The 22536-nt window shown below is 45.7% G+C and overlaps 1 protein-coding gene across 4 annotated transcripts in view; it reads right to left on the bottom strand.

Moving 5' to 3' along the window:
* ETV5 (ETS variant transcription factor 5) overlaps positions 1 to 22536 on the bottom strand; it is a 74243-nt gene that overhangs the window by 4940 nt on the left and 46767 nt on the right. For all 4 annotated transcript variants that reach the window (XM_072640398.1, XM_072640396.1, XM_072640399.1 and 1 more), the window contains 4 exons: positions 17169 to 17416; positions 14370 to 14429; positions 5585 to 5653; positions 5308 to 5477 (listed from right to left, as the gene is read on the bottom strand). In XM_072640398.1, the coding sequence (XP_072496499.1) occupies positions 5308 to 5477; positions 5585 to 5653; positions 14370 to 14429; positions 17169 to 17416 (547 nt within the window). The remainder of the gene's footprint in view (positions 1 to 5307; positions 5478 to 5584; positions 5654 to 14369; positions 14430 to 17168; positions 17417 to 22536) is intronic.

Here is a 22536-nt window from a genome sequence, read left to right as displayed (position 1 = left end):
AATGTTGACTAAATGTCACAATTAACCTCAAGAGGGAACTGGAGGTAAAACGAGTCAAAGCCCTTTAAGGCTGCAGGGGGTTCAGCGGAAGCTGACATGCTTCTCTTCTCCCATGTATGAATTATTGACCAATGCCCAGAGCCATTAGTATGTTGCTTTTAAGTGCTGTGGTTTCTGTAGCAGTCAATAAGGAATAATTAGAATGGTCATCCCTGAAACATTAGGAACACACTAGTGAGTTGCTAATGGGCTAAGAGAACAAAAGTTCAATTCTAATAAGATTGGAGAGGGGCTGGGAGACATTTACTTATTGCAGCTCCCACAGTGAAGGGGAATCAGATGGTTTGAGTCTGCGGCTGTCCAATCTGAGACTCCCAGGGGACTTTCAGAATGGGCCTGAAAGATTGGAGCACCATTATCCATCTAATGAAAAATTAACAGGGCTTCCCAAACAGTGCTGAAGTGCATTAAATCCCACCCAGTCCACCTGAGGCACAATGATGGAGAGATGTAATCTGAGGCCTGTGCAGACAAACTGAAGCCAACAGCCAGGAAGCCTTTCCATTGACTTAATGCATTAGCATGCCAAGCTGTTTTTTTTCATCTCATATGCATACTGAGATACATGGATAGATATGGAAACCCCCAAACACTCAGTATTTCAGCTTTTTCTTAAAAGGATCCTTCCTACTAGAGTCATGGAGAATAAACCATCCCCAAGACAACCTTTGGCAGAGCTGCCCACGGTGGTCCAGCCAGGAGTTTTCACTTTTGTAGGTATATTTTGGAAACATTTTTGGAACAAAATAATTGCTGATAGAACAGTTACAAATCTTGGTGCTTTTACAAATTCAATGTTAAACATGGGGTACTAGGGAGGGAGACAACCAGAGGGAATCAGGCCCTTAGGCTCCATCCTGTGAACAGCTCTAAGGCTCTGTGGGGGGGAGACAAAGAAAAACAAACCCTCCTTGACCTCAGGGAGCTTATCCTTTACTGGGTAGTGGGGAAGAATATGGCTCATTATTATCCACAGTTTCTCCACTCCTATTCAGTACATAAAAGTGAATTGTAAAAGCCTTCTAGAAATAACCTGATGGCTAAGAAAAAATGTACATACAAATCAATTTGGTGCCCCTACCTCTACCATATGGAGGAAAGTGTCTCAAGGCTCACATTCAACAGCTCTTCAAAAATGTTGGTCTTTATGGTTGAATCTGAATTTTGAAAGTTTATTTTTCAAATATGGTAGAGGTATGGGCACCAAACTGATTTCTATGTAGAATATGACTTAGCCATAGTTACCTGCTATCTCTTGTGTTGTACTACTCAGGTATGAATTCAACATAAAGGTCAAATAGCCAAACAGGTTAGAAAAAAAATCATGCTACAGAATGGTAATCCTTCATTCCATTAATGGCTCCATGATCTAAGGAATATGGGAGCTTACTCAGTGGCACCTCCATTCCATGCCCTCCTGTCTTCTCATCTTAGGGCTATCTTGCCCACAATCTCCCATCAGCCCTCTGGGAGATCTCTTCAGGAGGCTGGAGGGGTGCCTGGAGGCCTACATACCTGGTCTCCCTCCCTTTCTGATCACACATTTTTCAAATGGTAGCTTTTACACAAGCTTCTTATGCTATTGCCAGTTTATGCCTATCCTTGACTCCACAGCCTGGTCCCTACAGCCCCTGGCACTTACTGCTCAGGATGCACCAGCATACTGGGAGGCCCTTCTTCAGGGGACTGGCCACTAAGAGATGAATTCTTTGGTCAAGTCAACCCACGGAGAAGACACAAATAAAAAAATCCAAAAGAAACTAATGGAAGAAGGAACTGTAACTAAGAAAATGGTCTCTTTCCCTCCTAATGCAGTTTGGTGGCCATGCTCATTTACTCTGGAGCCAGGATTGCCAGCCCAGCTCCCAGGCTGCATGCAGAAGGGAAGCCCGGGCACACGCTCTCAGCACATCCTGCAGCTCCAGGGCTCAGCTTTCTCCCTGACATCACTCACAGAGGCAGAGGTCCTGGGAGCATCTGCCCTGATCTCAGGCTGCTCTGGTAGCCATAGTGACGAGTCCTTGTTCAGCATCCACCAGCGCCTGACTGAGCCCACTCAAGAGCTCCTTGCTTCTTGGTGCTGGTACACAGCACATCCTCCATGGGAGGTGGGGGGAAGGGAGAGAGATGGTGACACAATGAGAAACACGTGGTGTTTGTAGTCAGAAGCAGCCAAGACTCGGAGCATCTCAGTGGCCACTTACTTCCTGGATGACTTCGGGCCGATCCCTTAAACTCTTTGGGCCTCAAAATCTTCTGTAAAACACAAGGGTGGTACTGGATGACCTCCAAACTTTCTTCCAGTTCTAAATTTGTGACCCAAGTGGCATCGACCATTCAGGCTCTTCAGGGTCTGGCTGGGTCCTCTTTAGGATGACATAAGGAAAAGTCCTTTCCAAGGAAGGTTCTTTTTAAACATTCCTGTTACATTCACCCAGGGGAGGGGGAAGGGCACGAGACAGGAACTGGGAAGCTCAGTCCCAAACAGGACTAATTTGCTGCATGACCCTGGATAAGTCACTGAACCTAGATTTCCTCATTTTTAAGAGGAGGGGGCCAGACAAGATGATCACAAAAGTCCCTTCTGGCTCTACAGTCTGTGAATCAAATCAGTGATATGCCCCATGTTCTACCAATCCTTCTCTCCCACCCCCAAATATTCATTAATGCAGATTCACAGCTAAAATGGTTCCAGATTAAAGCAGAGTCTGTCATAATTGAGAGGGTGCTAAGCTGCATGACTATCAAAAGACATTTGATTAGGGGGACTGCCAAAACGCAGTTTTAAAACCGCCATTTCCCTGCACAGCGTAATGGATATTGTAGCTAATTACCCAGCGTGCACCACTCAGCTCCGCAGCTGCCTACAATTACATCCCCAATGGCTTTTTCCTCAGCTTCACCCTTCAAACTACTCATGAGCTATCTTCCTACAACTATTCCAAGGTGTTACTTAGAAAACCCAGCTTTGTTCTGGGACTGTGGAAGGTAAGACCCTCAAACCACACGGGGAATGTATAAAGGGCTATTCTAAAGGACAACAGAAGTCATCAGTGGAACCAAAGCCAGACACGGATGAATGGGAAAAGGACAAGAAATGGCCTCACTGAGTTGGGGGCAGATGGAAGGAAAGTCAATTATTTTAAGGGTCTAGCACCACGGGGTGGGGGTGCACACAGTAGGTGCTTAGGACTCCAGTACTAATGTGCTCACTTACTCAGGCCACGCTAAGGAGCTATTCCCTCACTTACGTCCTAGACACATGAGCCCGTTAGTTTTCTAGAGGAGAGTTTCCTTATTAAATCAAAAAGCTGACCTGGTCTCACCTTCTTCCTTACTGACCATGGGGCTGGTGGCATGATGGTCCAGTAGATCCCACCAGCAGTGGTCCAGGAGCTCAGAGCCCAGTTCACCTGCTGCTGCACAGTCTACTTCGGTCTGAGCCTGTTGTAATAAAAGGGCTGCCCATAGGACAATGTGGGTCCTGGCAAACTTTATTAGATTCAAGGCCCCAGGTTCTCCCCTCACTTGGTTGCATCCGGGGGTGCTGAGGGGACACAGGGCACACAGTCTTAGAGCTGAGGGAGGGATCTGTGAGGAATCAGCCACCTCCTTTTCTTCCCCTCTTCACCAGAACCCTAATGCAGCTTATGTAACTTAACCATTGTCCTTGAATCATCCTTCTGGCTCTGGAGCTGTCGGGTCTTGATGAAAACAGAATGACTCACTCCATCTCGTGATAACAGAGGTTAGGATAACCAGGGGAGTCTTCTTTAGAGCCGTGGCTTTCCAGGAAGCAGGCTGTGTCGTCTCTGACCAGGACTCCTAATGACTTCAGTCCCTAACAACCTTCTTTCCAATCTCCTACAGCTATGGACTGAACAAAGCCCAAGCACCTGGGCCACACAATGGACACAACTGGGGGTCACCGTTTTCTTGGCCTCATTTCTTGTTACTTACTATTTGGCCTCCGCTCCAGAGATACTATACCTTCCTCCTCCTCCCACCCCAATGTACTGCACATTTCCCTACCACCATCCCTTCCCTTGGGACATCCCGCTCTCTTTTCTGATAGCCCCAACTCATGCCACCTCTTACATGAAGCCTTCCCTGAACGCCAACAGTCAAGGAGTTCCCTTTGAACCTCATTAATGAAGTTGGGTTACACTGTGTGGGGAGATCTGTCTGGAAGTATTCCTTACTCTTAAAGAGTCCTTAGCTTGTTCTGAACTCCACGAAGTCCGGGATTATATTTTATTGAAATTTTCTAACCCTCCAAGTGCCTAACAGCATCCTACACGCAGCAGGTGCTCAGTACTTGCTGAGCTGAATTAATTTGCATGCCAGATTTTCCTATTAAGGTGCTAACGTTGTGCTCCATCTTTCTACAATTCCAGCCTAGCCCAGTGATTGGTAATTTTACACTTCAGGTCACACGGCCCTCAGAAATAACAGAGAACACTTTCATTTCTTCTGTCCAAGAACCTGGTTTCTTCTTTCTCTTCTACTTTTCAAAATAACTGCAAGACAAAAGCTGGCCCTTCTGGATGATACTGGATCTGAAGGCCTGCCTGATTTCTTGATTCACACAGTATTCAGGAAAGGGGAGCCAAGCTGCAAGCCCTTTCCTTCCTCATTAAGAGCTCGGAGTCTATTTTGGAGGCAAGAGGAAATGGGAGCGGTTCCATGCGGAGGCCTTTATGGCTAGAGTTTGAGTAAACAGGGAGGAGAATGTGTTATTTACAATGGAGGTTAGGGCTATCTGCAAACCATTCTGAGGCCACAAACCATGCCAAGGCTTAGGTTCACATGACTGACTGGACAGTTCTGTCATCTGCTGCCTCCCTAGGCCAGTCCTACCCTCAACAAATAGGGCTTAGACAAAAATGGTGCCACAGCCTATAGTCAAGGCCTCCCAAGTGGGGCTGCTGGGGGAGAAAAATGGAGCAAAGATGGGCTTCTACCCCCACAAAACTCGATGTGGGAATCTTAACAGGACGAGCAGAGCCAGAGGAAACATCAGTCCTTACTCCAAGCTTTTTGGTAGGGACACCAATGCTCACTGTGAACTCTCTAGGAAAACGCTCTATTACTATCCTAAGGTGGCCTCTGAGAAGAGAGCTCTGTGGAAAAGAACTGAACCCAGCTGGGAAGGGTAGGAAGGGCTAGCAGGCCTCCAAATGTAGAAACAATAAAGGAAACCAGAATAAACTCAATAACCATCCTGTTTGCTGATGAAATTCGTACCTCTTCTGGTTCTATCAGCTTGAACTCCATGCCTCGGCCTGTCCAGGCAATGAAGTGGGCGTTGGCTGGGTCATCTAGGAGAGTAACCAGGAACTGCCAGAGCTGGAGGGAGCCTCGTCTCTGGTAAGGGGGCCCTTCCCGATACATGGTGGGCTCCTGTTTGACTTTGCCTGCTTGGACAAAGAGATTCATGTAACTGCCACTCCAAGGTGTTAAGGCAATATAGGGGAAGGTTCATTAACTTGTTTGGCTTCCCTCCCTCCCTTTATCAACTTACCCTCCAGCCTTTCTGGTACAACACATGTGTCATCAAAGTACAATCGAGGATCTTTGTCACATGAAAAACCTGGTTGGGAAAAAGGTGGAACATTTGGTTTGTAAAGATCTCGATTTCTTTCTCTATTAGACCCTTAGTTCTGAAGGCTGAAATAAACCATCTCCTGATATGAGGCTGCTGCCTCTAGGCTCAGATAACGTCTGAGGGTTTTCCAAAGACTTTTACCTTCCTGTTGTGAAGGCTGATTGCGCCCCTGGTCCCAGATGGAATCAGTTTTTGCTCTAAGACCAACAGGGCTTAGGAGAGGGAGATAGGAACTGACCACACATTTCCTCATACCCTTCTTAGAAGTTCAGCAGGGATCAAGCGTGATCTACTGCCCCAACACCAACAACTCTGCTGTAATCTGAAGAAGGTACCATACAACTAGGACCCTGCTGGCTTCCTCCTGGGCAGGTGTTAGTTTCAACCTTTCTGATCACTCTCCAAAAAGAAAACCAGCGTCACAAATCTCACATGCTGGCTTTGGCAAACAAAATGGCTTTTTACAGCACCCCAAAAATGAGAAACAAGAAAAGGGCTATCCAAGAAAGAGCCACCAAAATGAGTGGAGGCCTGTAGAGAAGCCTCTAGGAGTGAAGAACAATGAGCTGGGGTGGGGGTAGGGGTGGGTGGAGACCAGAGGACAGCAGAGCAACAGCAAAGTCAGGGCAAAAAACTTCTCTCTAAAGAAATTGAGTTGGGGAGGGCTTGGGGAAGGCTGGGGAGAAAATTTGAAGCTCAAAATGTTGTAAACTAAAAGTAAATTTGAAAAAATTGTGAAAGGTGACAGGTGGCACAGTCAGAAGGACCTGAGATCAAATCTGGCCTCAAGACACTTATTAGTTGTGTGACCTTGGGCAAGTCACTTAATCCTGATTGCCTCCAAAAAAGAAATGGGAGGAATAACAAGATTTTCCAAAAAAGATAGGAAATTATGGGAGGAAAAGGAGAGGCTAAGAAGAACTCAAATTCCAGGGCCTTGGAATTCTCTTTAGGATCATGAAGGGGCATTCTAACCTCTCCCCAGAATCTTGAGGTAAGATCCGAGGCACAAATATGCAAAGGGTAGTCCATTTCCTAGGATCTATCAATGTGGGAACTCTCTCCCCAATGAAGACTGTGACCCTCCTACATTCTGAAAGCCCAAGCCTGAGTGACCTTCAGAAGGTACTCAGAGAAGGGACTTGTTTACATTTTCACAGGGCTGCTAAGTGTCAGAAGTAGAGTGTGAACGCTGCAGATCCTTCTGGCCCCAGGCCTAACTTAACTCCATCCCCTATCGAACACCTCCAAGGGAACCCAGGGCAAACCACCCCCTTGTGCACAATCTCTGCCTGGAGGTGGGGGGATGGGACATTCATGAAGCACACAATGTAGTGGCTTCTTCTTATGCAGTCAGCACCACCCCTGGAAGAACTAAAATCGGAAGTGATGGAGGGGGACAGGGACAGGGTGGCAGCCAATTCCCTCTCAAAAAAATGAGGGTCATTGAGGCATCTTAAAAAAATAGAGGCCAAAAAGCAGAAGGGAGACTAAAAAGGCCAGACAGACAAGAGAGCTTGGATTTCTTCTCTAATAAAAAGCCAGCTGTCCATAAAAGACTTGGAGCTTCATGTACAATCCTTTCTTTCTGCTCTACTTTGCCATGAAAATGTCCATCTTATTTTCAGAATAAAAATAAAAATTAACTTAAAAACCTAAAGAAATACAATAAAGTGGGGGAAAAACGATAAAAGTGTAGCCATCCTCTAAGGAAAAGCAGCATTTTAAGAAAAGCCCTTTCTGATGCCTCAAGGTGTTTTTACTCCATGGTTCTAGAGGTTAAGATCTCTCTAATTTTGGTCACTGAAGCAATATCTTGTCACGACAAGTCATTTGAAACAATTTTCTGTTTCTTAGAATGGACCAAGCGAGTTTTTTCTTTTTTTTTTGTTTTTAAAGATGGGACTGGGAGGTGGGGAGAGCCCCAGATTCTGTGATACTGGAAGAAGACAAGAGGGAAGTTGGTTCGTGAATGTGGACATATAGACATACTCTGAATTTAGGATTTGGAGTAGTAACCAGAGCAACCACTCTGTAAGCAATGCAAAACTCCTTCAAGTAATCTGAATACAGGACCAGCCCCAAAATGCACAGCAAAGATGCCTATTGCTCTTCCGTGGCATGTGCTCTCTCTTAAATGTCCATTTCCCTTCCTCCTTCTCTATGTAAATGTACCCCCATCTTAGGTCTGAGGCCTCTCTTCTGCATTTATACTCAATATGAATAAAAGGCTCTATTAAGGCAGCTCCTGGGGTATTTGAGGGATGAGGACAGGCCTCTACATAACTGGTTTAATGGACAGAGCTGGAGGAAGGCAGAGCTCTGCAAAGAGAGTATAAGCTTAGGTTTTCCCTTCCTCTATCCTTCCCATTAACAAAAATGCCAGCCATTAAAAATCTGCCCTCCTAGTGTGAGGACTGAGAAACTCTCTGGGCTGGAGGCCGCCATTTTTTGAATTCCAAATTTTCCTTATCTTCAAGTTGGGATAGGGACCTAGTCACTCCTTGGTGTGTAGTATTATCCCTGAAGAAGCTGAGAGGGATATTATTTAAATGCGTGAAGGGATCAACGCTAAGTGACAAAAGAATAACTAATTCTCTAATGTCTGCAAGATGAAAGAAAATGGCCTTAGAAACATATACGTGCACACACACAGATATACAAACACACACATACACATTCACACACACACATATACACATTTATGCTGAACAGAAGCGAAGGGGCTGAATCACAGTCATCGTTTATCCTATAACTGGAAAAAAAAATCCCCATTATGTATCTAAATTGGTCATCGGTCTCTACTTACAGATCTCCAGTGGAGGCTAAGGCAAGGGAGAAGTTCTCCCTTTGCTTCCTCTAAGGAAGGTTTTCCTGATATCAAGGCTAAAAATTTGCCTCTTTACAAGCTTTACCCAGTGTTCCTGGTTTTTCCCTCTGGGGACAGAGAGAACAGGTCTCTGTTCTTTCACACGCAAAAATAGGTGAAAAAACTTTTAGAAACCTTGTAGCCACTCTCCCCCCAGTCTTTTCATTCCCAGTTGCTTCAATGGATCCTCATGTGACCTGGACCCAAGGCCTTTCATCATCCCAAACATCTCCTCTGGCCCCTATCCAGCTCAGTGACAGCTGTTCTCAACCCATGCTCCAGGTGTGGTCTGTCTAGGAGCTCTCTTGTACTTCCTCTCTCCCGGCAGCCCAAGCTTCTCTAACATGGCCTGGGGGTTGCACTGGCACTTCTGTCTGCCATGCCAGGCTCTGGTCTCAAGTTGAGCTACAAGTCCACTTAAGCCTCCAGCAGCTCTTTTTTCAAACAAACTACTTTGTGACCATGATGCTGCCATTTTCTGCTTCTTTGGAGGTGAATCCCTCTTGAATTTCATCTTCTTAGATAAAGCCCAACGTTTAAGCCCGTGAAGATTCTTCTGGATGTTGACTTTGATATTCAGTGTTTACTCCCCGTTCCAGTGCTGGGTCATCTGGCAAAGATGCTGAGCATCCAACACAGACTTTAATCCAAAGAACGCCTAAGGAGGTTGAATAGCTCAGGGCCAGCTGGGCCCAGATGCTTGTACCGCTCTTTTCCATGCTGCCATCAAACTATCAATGACTCTTCAACCATCTCTAGTTGAGATTATGCTACTGCTTAGCCCAAGACTCTCCATTTTTAGTCAGAGAATCTCATTAGACATTTTACCAAAAATCCACATCCATACCATTGCCCAGAATCTACCAACTTGGCAACCTTTCAAAAAAGGAAACAAAGTCTGTAATGACTTGGTTCTGGATGAGCCCATGCTGGAGCTTTGTAATCATCATATCCTTTTCTGGATGTCCACTAACTGTCTCTGTGATAACCTATTTCAGAATTTTCCCATGAACCAATGTCAACCCTACCCTAACCCTACCCTACCCTCTCTCATCTTCTTTTTCTGAAAACTGGGATCTTTGCCAGCACTTCTCCCACTTTCCATGATCTTTCATCTATCAGTGATGATGTTTTGACATTCCATGTGCCAGTCCTTTCAGCCACCAAGGATGCAGTTCCTCTGGGTCAGGTGACCCACATTTATTAATGACAGCTAGGAGTTATTTCTAGAGAATTGCTGGGGAATTTCCTCACCGTGGAGCTCCCTCTGCCAACAAAACCACAGCCCCAGCCTGGATACCATCCCTCCCTATTTGCTTTTTGTCTTGTCCTTTCCAGTCCAACAGTCCTTCTTGCATAAGAAAACAGAAACAGCCTAGAAATGAGCAGCTCAGCCCCTTCTCCACTATTGGTGGGGGGCCCACTGGCCCTGAGCATCAGAACAAGCCCTCCTCTGCTCCTCTTCTCTCCCCTCTCTGTCATCCCCTGACACTCTGCTTGTAGCACTGTGGATTTATTCCACTATCTGCCTTTGCTACCATGTGCTGCAGAAAGAGACAAGACCAGGACCAGGGCCAGGGTCTAGAACTAAGACTGCACTGGCAATGGGTACTCCCTGGATAGGAAACTCCACCCACCAATGCAGGTCATCACCTTCTCTGCATAGTCTTAGAGAGTGTCTAGAGTCAAAAGATTATGTGACCTTTCCCTGGGACACATATCCAGGGTGGGTGATGTATGGGACTTGAGGCGAAGAGTCCAGGCTGCCTGTCTCCACTACAACTTGCCCTTCATTTTGTTCCAGTTGGCTGTTGAGTTCTCTAGGCATTCACGTCAGCCTCTTCAGACAATTTTCCTGTTTATTCCTCAATGGAGTTTTTTCCTTCGGCTCATCCCTTGGGATCTGACTTTTCCTCTGAACTCTTTGAAATTTGTCCTCCTCAAGCCTAGAGTAAATCTGAAGTTTTTCATTCCTACTCTTATCACAGACTCTGTGATGGCACCCTGGCCCTTTCCCCACAAAGTTTCCCTCTTTCATTTAATTTCTTCTAGTCTGAGATCAAACCTTCCAAAGAGCACCTGATGAGGCACAGTGCTGAGAGACTAGAACCTTGTTCCCCACCTTCAGGTCATTATTAATTTCTCCCTAGACAACTCTAATGGTTTCTGGACTAGTCCCTCTATACCCAAGCTCCAATGCTGTACCTCACTATCCCCTTCCCCTTCCCCATCATGGCTCAGCAAAATTCAAAGGGTCCTCTAAATAAACTTCATTTCTTAGCCCAGTATTTCAGGCTGTCCATAGCCCAACCTACTTGATTTGGTGTCTGGGACAAATGATCACTGTTGTTCTAAATTTCAATCATCTCAACCCTGGAGTGTCCTTTGCCCTGCCTTTCTGCTCCTCCTTCCAAGCTGCTTCTCTATCAAAGCCCTACCTGTTGCTTTTAAGGCCCAAATCCAAAGTCATCTCCTCCCTGACACCTTCCCTGATGTCTCAGCACGAAGGGATGTTCCCCTTCTCTGAGTTTCCAGCACCTCATCTGGGCCTTCTTCCACAGAGCACTTCTCATACCCGGCCTTTTACTGTAGGTCCCTGTGTACGTTTTCCATGTCTACTGGCTTGTGAGCTTCCTCAAGGCAGGTACAGATGCATCTGATGAGTCTTTATATCCATAATGCCTGGCACACAATGGGTACTACACACTTACTAAGCTAAAGTTAAGCAAACAAAAGAGACCATATAATTTCCTAGCCTTAGACGATACAGTGGATTTAGATCAGAGATATGGGCAACTAGAAGGCGCAGTGGATGGATCAAGGAGCTCCATTTTCTTGAGTTCAAATCTAACCTTAGACACTTGCCCTGGGCAAGTCACTTCACCCTGTTTGCCTCAGTTTCCTCATCTATAAAATGAGCTGGAGAAAGAAATGGCAAATCTCGTCTTTGCCAAGAAAACCTCAAATGAGGTCATGAAGAGTTATGTACAACTGAACAACAACAAATCAGAGATACACACTGGAATGAGTACTGGACTTGAGTAGGGAAGGGCTCGGATTGTATAACCATGGAAGATCACCAACTGCTATGAGCTCCACTTTCTTTCTCTATGAAGTAGGGACAACACCTGCAGAACTTCTGGGATGGATGTGAGAACTGGAGGATATATCACACATACACATATACACATTGAGAATGTCTCAAAAGTCATTAAGCTACTGAAGCTTCAGGCTGCACTGAGACTTTGGGGACACCCTGTATATACATTAAGTGCTCAGAAAGCCTCAAAGTGTTCTATAAATGTCAGTTACTTGGTTTTATTTTTGTAGTCTCAGGCCACAGGTAGAATGCCAAATTACATATTCTCTCAAAATCTGTTCCTATCCACTAATTTTACGTTTCAGTTCTGAAAACACACACTCAGAATCTAAGTCGGAGAGTCCAACGCCATATTTCAAAGTGTACAGGCCTGCTTAAATTAGCAGGTTATTTTTAGGGTCTTTTTTCTTTCTCAAAGACTAAAATATACACTGTATAGAAAGGAAGAAAAGGGAGTCTAAATTAGATGCTAGGTATGGCTTCCTGAACTCCTACGGGGCAGGCCTGCCTCTCCAGGTGGCTTTGTGCCTCTTGCTCAAACATCTGGCAGTTGCTGTGAGTTTGGGTGAAATGTCAGTTACATCTGCATTAGCAGGCGTACCGGTTGTGGACAGGAAGGAGGTACTTGTTGTAGGGAGGAGGCAGGGAAGCATTAAAGGGTTCATGGTGGCTACGACGGGAAGGAATGGTTTTGCTGAGATTGATCACAGATGCGATTGCAGACACATTTCTCTAACTGCATCATCCAAGGATGGGAAAAACATGGTGGTCTAACTTAAGGGAGTCGATTAGACTGGCCTCAAAGAACACATCTGACTTGTGAAGTCTCTCTGGGGGATGGAAGTGAGAAAAGACAGGAAGAAAGCACCCAGGTTGAGCTGTGTGCACAGAGCAACCTAGTACATCTCCAAAACCAACATCTTTAAGCAGGTGCTCTTTCTCTAAAAGGGATAATAATATGAAACACTTTCCACACTCTCTTTCTGCCCCTCAGGTGCATACTGCCAACATCAGCTGATAGAGCTTGGAAACGAGCCCCTCCTAACTGTTCCTGGCCGAGCCAGGGGCCATTGCGGGGTTTTTTCTTGCTAGTGACTGGACACTCTTAGAATCCAACATGACCACTTCTGGGGCTGCAATGTAGCATAGATCTTGGTGTGAAAAACAACACCATTCTGGGCTAATGACTCCCATAAAACCCAATCCTTCTTAGGACTGCCTACAATCTCTTTCACTCAAATGTCCCAATTCTATGGCAAGGAGGTTCATGTGAGTAGATACAACTATTGTAAACCTACATGAAGGGCACTTATGAAACAGAACTGGCTTTCTATTTAGGAAGGGGAATCTGAGATGCCCCATGAATAAATCAAGCTGTATGCTCATGTAGCTGCTGCCCTCCTCTTAAGACCCTCTCCAATGCCTCAGCCTGGTGAGGAGGTGACCCTCAATCAGACCAACGGTATCAGTGATATCTAAGCTAAGGAAGTCTTCACTAGCAATGGCCTACTGCTGCATCTGCAGGCTGAGGGCTGTCCAGCTATGCCCTTAAGATCAAGTCCTGGGTCAGATGTTTTCTACTTGGATCACTGCAATACATGCAGGCAACCTACAAAGGGAGATGTGGAGGGACCAAGGTCCTTATCAGAGAAGGGAGAGCCTAACTGATGAAACTTCAGACCCTTTAAGGATTAAAGCACGTGACTCACTGACAGCAGGCTGGCGGCACAATCTTCATCTACGAGTGACAAGACATTTTTTTTCTCTCTCTGTTGTTTTATCTTGAGCTCTACATGTAGCCTCCTCTCCCTTCACTAAGATAAGTTAGAAATGGTTTGCTCTTGACCACGTGGCCCCCTTCACGGTGACAGCTACTTATCAAGGCAATGATGAATGCAATTCATTTTTGTTATTCTCAGCCTTGCCTGCTCTCAGATAAAGCTAAGTCAGGATCATAATTCAAAAACTTTATCCCCAGGCTTTCCTTCGTCTGCATAAAACTATTTACAGCAACATAATCCCAACTCTTTTCAGTGATACTAAAAAAAAGCTGACGTAATCTTGACCTTTTCCTAACGTCTTAAGTCCTCCTCTGAGGTGTAACGATGGCTTTGGAAGTGGTAGCACAGTGGGACTCCGATCCAACCCCAAGACTTAACAAGGTCTTTGAATACAACAATGATTCAATTTAATTCAACTTAGCACAAATGCATTAGGAAACAACCCTATACCCAATCCAGTAACAGGTGATGGAGACACAAAAACAAAAATAAAAAGAATCTCAGCCCTCAAGGAGTTGATACTCAACAACCCAACATGTCCATGGTTCAAGGACCAGCCTCTCTATGTCTATACAGGTTTGTCAGTCAAGTGGTGGCTGCCATATAAAGAGAGTTTTCAAGTTTCAGCTATCAGGAAGAACACTGGCTATCAGAAAGGGGCTATGATGAGTGCAGTGTGAGGTCTGGTCCCCTTCTCCAGAGAATAGAGAGAGGTCTCTTGTCATATGACAGAAGATGGACAAACATGGTGTCCATATGACCTCCCCATGATACAGTGTCTAAACAAAGCTTTAGAAACCTCCTCACTGCTTCCTATAGCTCAACTAACCTCCACTTCTAACAACCTCTGAACCCATGATGTAAACATAATTGAGCCTGCGATATGAAATGTTAGTTTTTGACATGCATGACATATCTCGAACCCCACAGCACAAAAGGTTAACTGCTTACCATCATGGCTGCTGGAGAAATAGCCTCCTCTCATGTAGGATGACTGGCAGTTAGGCACTTCTGAAAGCAAAGCACAAAGCAGGATCAGTTGTGTAGTGAAATAGAAATGTTCACTTGACAGCTGAATCCTGTGAGGGGCATCTCAGGGAGCTGGCCCCTTAAACTACCTGCTCTACACAAGCATGGGCCTTTTCAGTCCTCCAATGGAAGCCATGCAAGTGTGAATCCAAGGAAACAAAGTGAAAAAGGAACAAAGATGAGAAGCTTTGGCAGACGGGAGCAAAAGGGACAGGGAGAGAGTCTAAGATCTTAGGTTTCTGCTTGGGGTTCATTGCTTCCTTCGTATTTAACTGTGACAAAGAGAAAAGTCTGGGCATTGGGGGAAACCCTGGGCAAACAGAAAGCCAATGGAGGGTCCTGAGAGTGCCAACAGCCCACCTTGGTGGGGAGGTGAGAGCATCTTTACCACTATCTGTGGAAATGGTGACACTGTATTAATAGCCTTCACTTTTAGAGTGTCTTGATAGTAAGAAAGAGAAGCGATCCTTCTAGGCTGCTGAAGTTGGGGAGGGAGGGACAAGCAGCTTGAGAAGGCTCCCCATCTGCTCCATCTGACTGCCCATGTTCACATTCAGAGGTCAGAGTATTTTTAGACCTAAAGAGATTAGGGGATTTAAAGACAGGCCTAAAGCAAACCATACTGGGAGATTTGGAGGGTTGGCAAGGATATTTCAACCATCTTCTAAAAGCGTTCAAGTGAACCAAGAGCACACTCAAGCACCATCTTCCATGGAGAGCTCCTGGCGGCATCGTCTGTCAGTCACAAAGGCAGATGAACCTGCCCACGCTGGGTGTGCAAACTCCTACATCCTTATTCTCTAGGCCACCACAATGTGGCGCAGATTTGAGAAACGTGGACACGGTAACTTGCCTATCTTACTTTAAACTGTCTGAAAATCCACTGGAGAAACAAGACTCATTGAAAATAACTTTCCTGGGTCCCAGGAGAAGCTATTCTGAGTCTAAGTTGGTCACATGAACTCCAAAAGGAAGCATCAGAAAGGGCTGGATGAGAATTGATAAGGAAATGTGAGAGTGACAAATGCCCCACCCTGGGGTTTGTGTTTTTCTGGTCTGAAGCAGCACTCCTTCTAACAGGTGCCTGACATGTACTAAACTTGATCTGGGGGAGGATGACAGAACGTTCTAGTTTCCCTTCGGTAAAAACAGTAAATGAGGTTCTTGTAGATCAGGCCCTTCAAGGAGAAGCCACTTCGCTCTGCTATAGGCAGCCTGGGCCAGCAAGGTGCACAAAGAGGTCAGGGTTAGTGCAGAGGCCACACAGCCTGGGGGCAGAACAGAATGGAGCCCCAGTCATCTGGGGTAGAGAATGGGAAAAGTGAGAAGACATGACCAATAGGCACATTCCAGTTCCTCCTTCCCTAAAGGGCTCACTTGCCAAAGTGGGTCATTCAGGTGCGTTTTCAAACGTGGGCTGGGTTCTAACATGTTTATTTAAGTTAACGCTTTAACAGTCCTTTCTGTAACTCAACACTAATCTTTCAGTTGCCTTCCCAGGCCACATTTCTGAGGCTTGTGACTGAATGGTTCTGGGAGATCACTGGAATTTTTTCCAGGTAGGAGGCATCATGATAGACTCACTGAATAGGGACATAGAAAAACAACCAACAATGTGTGTTTTTCCAGGAGGGTTAGCATACATGCAGCTCTGAATTACAGATCACTCTTAGAAAACCTCTCATTATAAAATGGAGAGTGATACATTGAATACTGAATTTCTCTTTTGTAAAGCTATTCTGAGACCCTCAAGAATTTGGCAGATTCCTCTAGACTGCCACAAGCCTGGGAACAAGGCTACAGGAACAGTGAAATACACCTCACTCCATTGCTCCCAGGTCTAATCAGTTTTGGAAACAGCTTCCTAAAAATGAGATTCTAAATGAGCTTTTATTGGGAACACAGTCTGTCGCCATGGCATCCTGTAGGAAGGTCCCTGAGGGGCCTGGTGGAGGCCCCACCTGGATGAGCCGCTTCTTTTCCTTCCCTTGCTGGCCTATGTCTGTCATCCAAACAAGCCAGGGATACAAAGGTGGGGCAAAACAACCAATCTGAAGCATGTGGGGCCAGGGAGAGACAGAGTCAGTAATTTCAGGATCTGCAGGTGAAGCTGGCCCAGGTGTATGCAGGGCCAATAGCAGAAAGGCCCGGTTCACACTTGCTGCTGAAACTGGAATTTAGGGGGTCTACATTTTCTGAAATCCTTGAAATGCTCCATTAGAATATTTCTTCTTTTATGATAGATGCTGTTTCTCTCACCTCCCTTCCCATCTCCTAAGCAGGTTGAACAGGGGACTCTTGCTCTTTTGCGAGTATGGACTAGAGTTAGTGCTTCTTAAACTGGGGGTTCCTGACTACCAGTTTAAGAAGCACTGAAGGGGTCACGAGTAGAGAAAGTTTAAGCCCTGGACTAGACTATCTCTAAAGTCCTCTTCCAGTATTCATACTTCTGTATTAACAAATAAATTATTATTAATTAATCCTTCTGTTACCGCAGGTGGCCTTTCCCATGTAGTTATTCTTTTACGTGTTTTATCTCACCTACTAGATTATAAACCCCTTTAGGGTAACACATCTTGTCTTTGTCTCCTCAACTAGCCTCCATGGGGGACATCATCCTGAAATCAATGGTCTTCTATGAGAAGGAAGGACATCACTGCCACCACCCTCCACCCCGCCTTAGTACACCTAAGTCAGTGCTCAGAAATGGTTCATACAAACCTGAATCAATGCAGTAATCCCTGGGCTCTTGCTTGATGCCCAGTGGTGACTGGTAGCCATGTGTTGGTGGCACTCCAGGCATGCCTGGAACACCATGCTCATAGAGAGGGTCAGGATACTCTTGTTTGAATCCCTGAGGTGGCGGGGGAGCTGCAGGGACAATAGGCTCGGACATCTGTCGGTGGTACCCTGGACGATTGTCACCAGGAGGAAAGGGGTGGCAGGGTTCAGACATCTGTCTCTGAAATCTGGAAGAAGGAACAGTCATTTTGCTCAACTAGAGATATCATAAAAGGATGTAGCACACACAGCATATGGAAGGAGCAGACTTCAAACCCTTCAAACCCAGCCTCAAGGCCACAGGTGGCCCTTTAGGTCCTCCAGTGTGGCCTTTTGCCCACGGCTATAGGTTCCCCACTCCTGCAAAGACCATCTATCTGTGGTCTGAGAAGTCCCAATACAAGGAAATGTACAAGAGAGGGTGTTTGCATTGGTGGTGAACAGTCTCAATTCTTAACAAGCATGATATACAGTGCACTTCATTTTCAAGCTCTCATGCCTAAAGGAAGGATAAAAGATTTCCTGAGACCACTGGGGTAGCCTCTCAACTTTCCATGAATGGTTTTTTCACCCCTGGCATAATGCTCATGCATGTGTCTTCACATTTGCAAGCTGTACTAACATATAAATTCATACTCATTCCTTTCCAGCAGGTACTAAGTAATCAAAACCCAGAATCTCCTAAAGCCAAAGAATATTCAACAGTTGCCAACCTACTGGGTGCAAAGCATTTTGATGTGTAATGTGCTTAAAGGAAAATGGGTATAAATATGAGCAAAGTCAGTAGAAAAGAGGTGGAGTACAAAGCAATTTGGAGAACATAAAGCAATTAATTCTGAAAATGGTTTAAGAAACAATAAAAAGAGCCCCCAGAAAATGTCACAAGTTTTAGAAGAAAAGCTGAATCCCATTAGCCAAGAGGCAGCTAGTGGGAACAGTTGCATGAGCACTAGGCCTTGAGTTAGGAATACTTAGGTTCAAATCTGACCTCAAACACTAGTTATGTAACCCTGGCCTCGATGCTTAATCTCTGTTTGCCTCAGTTACTTTAACAGTAAAATGGGGACAAAAGCACCTACTACCCAGAACTGTTACAAAAAACAAACGAGTTTTTATTTGGAAAACAAAATGCTTATCAGTGTCTAGCACATAGTAGGCACTGTGCAAATGAGTATTTCCCTCTCTTTCCCTGGGGCTCTGATCTGGTCAAAATTTTTTTCTCAGTTCTTTAAGGAATAGATGGCGTGCTTGGCAAATTGGCAAATGACCCAAAGTGGGGAGGAATTGCTAACAAACTAGAGGGACCTTGCCAGGCTCAGTAAAACAAAGGGCCAAAGAGAAACAGCTTACATTTAATGGGGACAAATATGAAACGCTACACTTGTGTTCAGATGGGGAGATAGCTCGTGTAGACTTGGGGTCAGCAAGCTATAATTGAGGGCCAACATTTTTTCCCCATTTTTTATACAATAAAACATTATTTTAAAATGTAAAAACCACTGGGAGTAGTTTGCCAACCCCTGGTCTAGACAAATTTTCACACAAAAAAGACCTGTACATTGGAGCTGACTGAAGGAAGTTCAAGGGTACAAATAAAAAGGCAAGATGGGCCTCGCTCTCGGGGGCTCCCATTGTATGTGGCAGACAGCACCCAGGGAAGGTTTTAGCTGCAAGCCAGATGGTGGCGACCCTAGCTCCTCAGGGGCAGCAGAAAGCAGATCTGAACTCCTTTTAGTCTCATCTCCGATAAAGTCATGTCAGTTTCTGAGGCTGACCCGCTGGACAGTGTCAAGGCCCCACCCCCACCTGGGTCTTCACTTGCTGTGGTTGTAGGCCCTGCAGGAACCATCCCCAGGCTGCATCTCCACAGGGGCTGCTTCCCCAGATGTCAGCTGAGGACAGTGGGTTGGAAGCCTAGCTATTCCCAAGGTTTTTAGCTTCAGGCTCCTGGGCCTTTATCTACGTCTGGAAGGGAAGATGCTGGTCAAGGTGGTAGTAGGGTACTTAACTTGGCTATACAATCTGCCTCCTGTGTCTTCCTCAGGGGTCCCACTGCTTTAGCTACTCTGACACATACCTTATGAGGAACACCTGGAAATTGAGAAGCACAAATTCTAGAATGAAAGAGGATGGTCCTATCCATCTCACCCTGTCTGGGGTGGAGAGGGTCTAGATCAAGAGCTCTGAACTGGTCTAGGAACTTGTTTTTAAAAATATTTTGAGAAGTGCATTTCAATAAAATTGGTTTCCTCCGGAATCCTATGGATTTTGTGCACTTGAAAGAATGATTCTGAGTGGGTCTGGGTGGGTCTGGAGGCTTCACTAGCCTGCTGGCCAAGAGGTACATGACCCAGAAGAGGTGATGAATCTGCTCCAGAGGATGACAGCAAGGAAAGGGAGGGAGCATGAAACCTTGACACAAGGGGCCTGGTGAAGGAAGCTTTGGCAGGGAGAGAAAGACTGCTGAGGGGATAAGAAAACCTTGGTCTCCTTGGTTTCAGACAGCAGAACTGGAAGCAATGACTAGAAAACTAAAGGATCAGATCTGGCAACAATAGAGGGAAAATTCCATAAACAGAGTAATAATAGCTAAGAAAACTAGTTAACATTTATATAGAGTTTACTTTGTGCTAAGTACTTTACAATTATCATCTCATAATCCTTATAAGAACACTGTCAGGTAAGAGCTATTGCTATCCCCATTTTACAGATGAGAAAACTGAGGCAGACAGTAAAGTGACTTGTCCAGGGTCACATAGCTAGTAAGAGAAGTCTTCCTGACTCCAGGCTTCACACACTATGGTGCCACCTCTAGAACTTAAGGGAACCTCAGAGACCACCTAGTCCAACCCCTCATTTTTACAGATGAGCAAACTGGGGCCCAGGGAAGTTAAGTAACTTTCCCAAGGTCACACAGGTAACAACCATGCGAGGCACCTCTGATCCTGGTGCCAGTTGGCTTCCTATCATCTTCCCCACCAGAGTTGTCCAAAATTAGACTGGGCTCCCCCATTCTGGGAGCTTGTGAGTTTGCACCTCCTGGGAGGTTTTCTCATCGTTATTTTCTCCATCTGTAAAATAGGATTGAACGAATCTAATGCTTTGCAGACTCCAGAGAACGAGAGAAACGTGTATCCATCTCTTTCAGGCTGGACGGCCATGTGCTGGTGATATAGGGAAAGGAAGCCCTAGATCACTCCAGGTTTGGCCAAATGACCCTCCAATCCTGAGCTACTAGAATTTCGTTAAAAAGTGTATTTTGAGTGTGAAGGACAGAAGGGCCTGCTGGTTATGCCACATTGATTAAAACACTGTCAGTGCCAACAGTATCATTTTAGAATGTGGAATGGGAGCAATATGCGCCCAATGGATCACACCACATCAGTGGGGACTAGGCCAACCCCTGCTATGCAGAGGGTCTGAGTTCACTCCAGTGTGTCCAAGTCCAAGGGCTGAGGGGTTAGCATTTGCGGGATCATGGACCAACAGGCCCTCTCTGGGTAGGCCACCTCCACAGTTGCTTCCATATATGGCAGTCTCTCAACGGACTCTGAGGGCACATCCATCTGAAACCTGAGTTTCAAACGTCTGACATTGAGAGTGTACATGGGTGCAGTGTGACTTGAAGGGGATTTTCAAACAGGGAACTGGGAAGAGGGCAGAAAAGGAAGATTTATTCCCAAACCCCTTTGCCACTCTGGAGGGTAAGGACGCACCTTGTCTCTCTCTCCCACAGGTTCTATTCCCCTCTCCCATCCTTCACCCCCCTCCTCCAACACCTTGAAAGGCACTTTCTATCAATCACTTGCTCATGATGGCACCGAGATGGCCCACGTCCCTGTGGCTTGTAACCAGACTCTATGCAGCTGACAGGCCGGATTACTCTACTTCCGCTCTGTGTCCATCTCCCATTCCAGGATGAAACCCTAGAGCCAGTCTGGTACGGCCCCATCAGGAAAAGGCATTTTCAGATGGCCACTAGCCAGAAATCCCCGAACTTGACTTAAAGGTAGCTAGCTCAGAGATTAGATGCCTCTTAACTACTGCACTGATTCTACAGCTCAGGCCATTTAGGAATGTCATGTTTGGAGAGGGACAGAGAGAAAAGTAAAGGGGCTGGCTGCCAAGTGCAAGGGAGAGTATGGAACACCACCATATTGAGGAGCAACCCTGATGCTGACTTTCCTTGTGCAAAGGAGGGAACTGGTTCAGTTGTCCTCCTTGAGTGTGGCAGACCATACCATGACCTCTGTCTGAACTCTCCCCCTCCCCACAATCCTGGGAAGGATCTCCAGTGTGTTCCGTACGCCGCACAAGAAAACACTGACTCCTCTTGTTTACAGACTTAATGAAGGCCCTTCCTCCAGCCCACGTCCCCAGCAGAGTCCGCGCCATCACGAAGCGACCTCTGACGATGGAACGAGACCAATGGCAGCGAGCGACAGCCAACGGCTCCTTCGGTGCCCATCTATTTAAGGAACCAGCTATTTGTTTGTCAGATTTCTATGGTGCATCACTCCAAAAGGCTCACCCACGCTACCAACATTTGGTTTACATTAAGAAAGCCACCAGATGCTTTTTCTGCATTTCCTTTACTCTGATTGCTGCCAATACACACAGTCAACACAACGCTTATGGCAAAAATGAGAGAAGCATGCGTTAGATGAAACTGTTAGCGGGACACACAACTGCCCTGGGGGCCACCCCAAGCCAGCTGCAAGATAACCATTAAGTCCCTTGAGAAACCAATATCATTTAATGCTTTCATTAAGGTCACAAAGGAAAAGGGAGAAAACAAGACGTACCAAACTCAGAAGCTTGGCAAAAATAAGGCAGCTCTTAAGGAAATGGAAGGAAAAGAAGGTGTATAATTAATACACAGATTGCAATAGGACAAAGGCGGGATTACAATTACAGGCAGGAGATTAGCAAACCACATTCATCATAAAAAAATGCCCCAGAGTAGAAGATGACAGACACCATCTAAGACTTCCTATACTGCTTATTCTTCTCCTGCCATATGACTTAGAGATAAGCCATTGTTAAAAAAAACCCAAAAGCCTCAGGCCTGAACTCCTAGCTTGCCAACCCCCACCTAGACTCCATTTTGCCTTTCCATAAAATATTAAAAGGTCTGCAAAGATAACAGCCTTCTAAGGCTTAAGAAATGTTTAATCGATTTCTGTAGTTCAAACACAGGAGCACCAACGTGATCAAGGGCGTAGATACGTAGGCATGATATTTGAAGGCCTGGATATACAATGCGTCTATTGATAAAGTAGAACACCAACAGGAAAGATCAGGGTTT

Source organism: Notamacropus eugenii, chromosome 2, assembly GCF_028372415.1.
Source record: "Notamacropus eugenii isolate mMacEug1 chromosome 2, mMacEug1.pri_v2, whole genome shotgun sequence".
Lineage (NCBI taxonomy): Eukaryota > Metazoa > Chordata > Mammalia > Diprotodontia > Macropodidae > Notamacropus > Notamacropus eugenii.
This window is presented reverse-complemented; position numbering and strand designations above follow the sequence as displayed.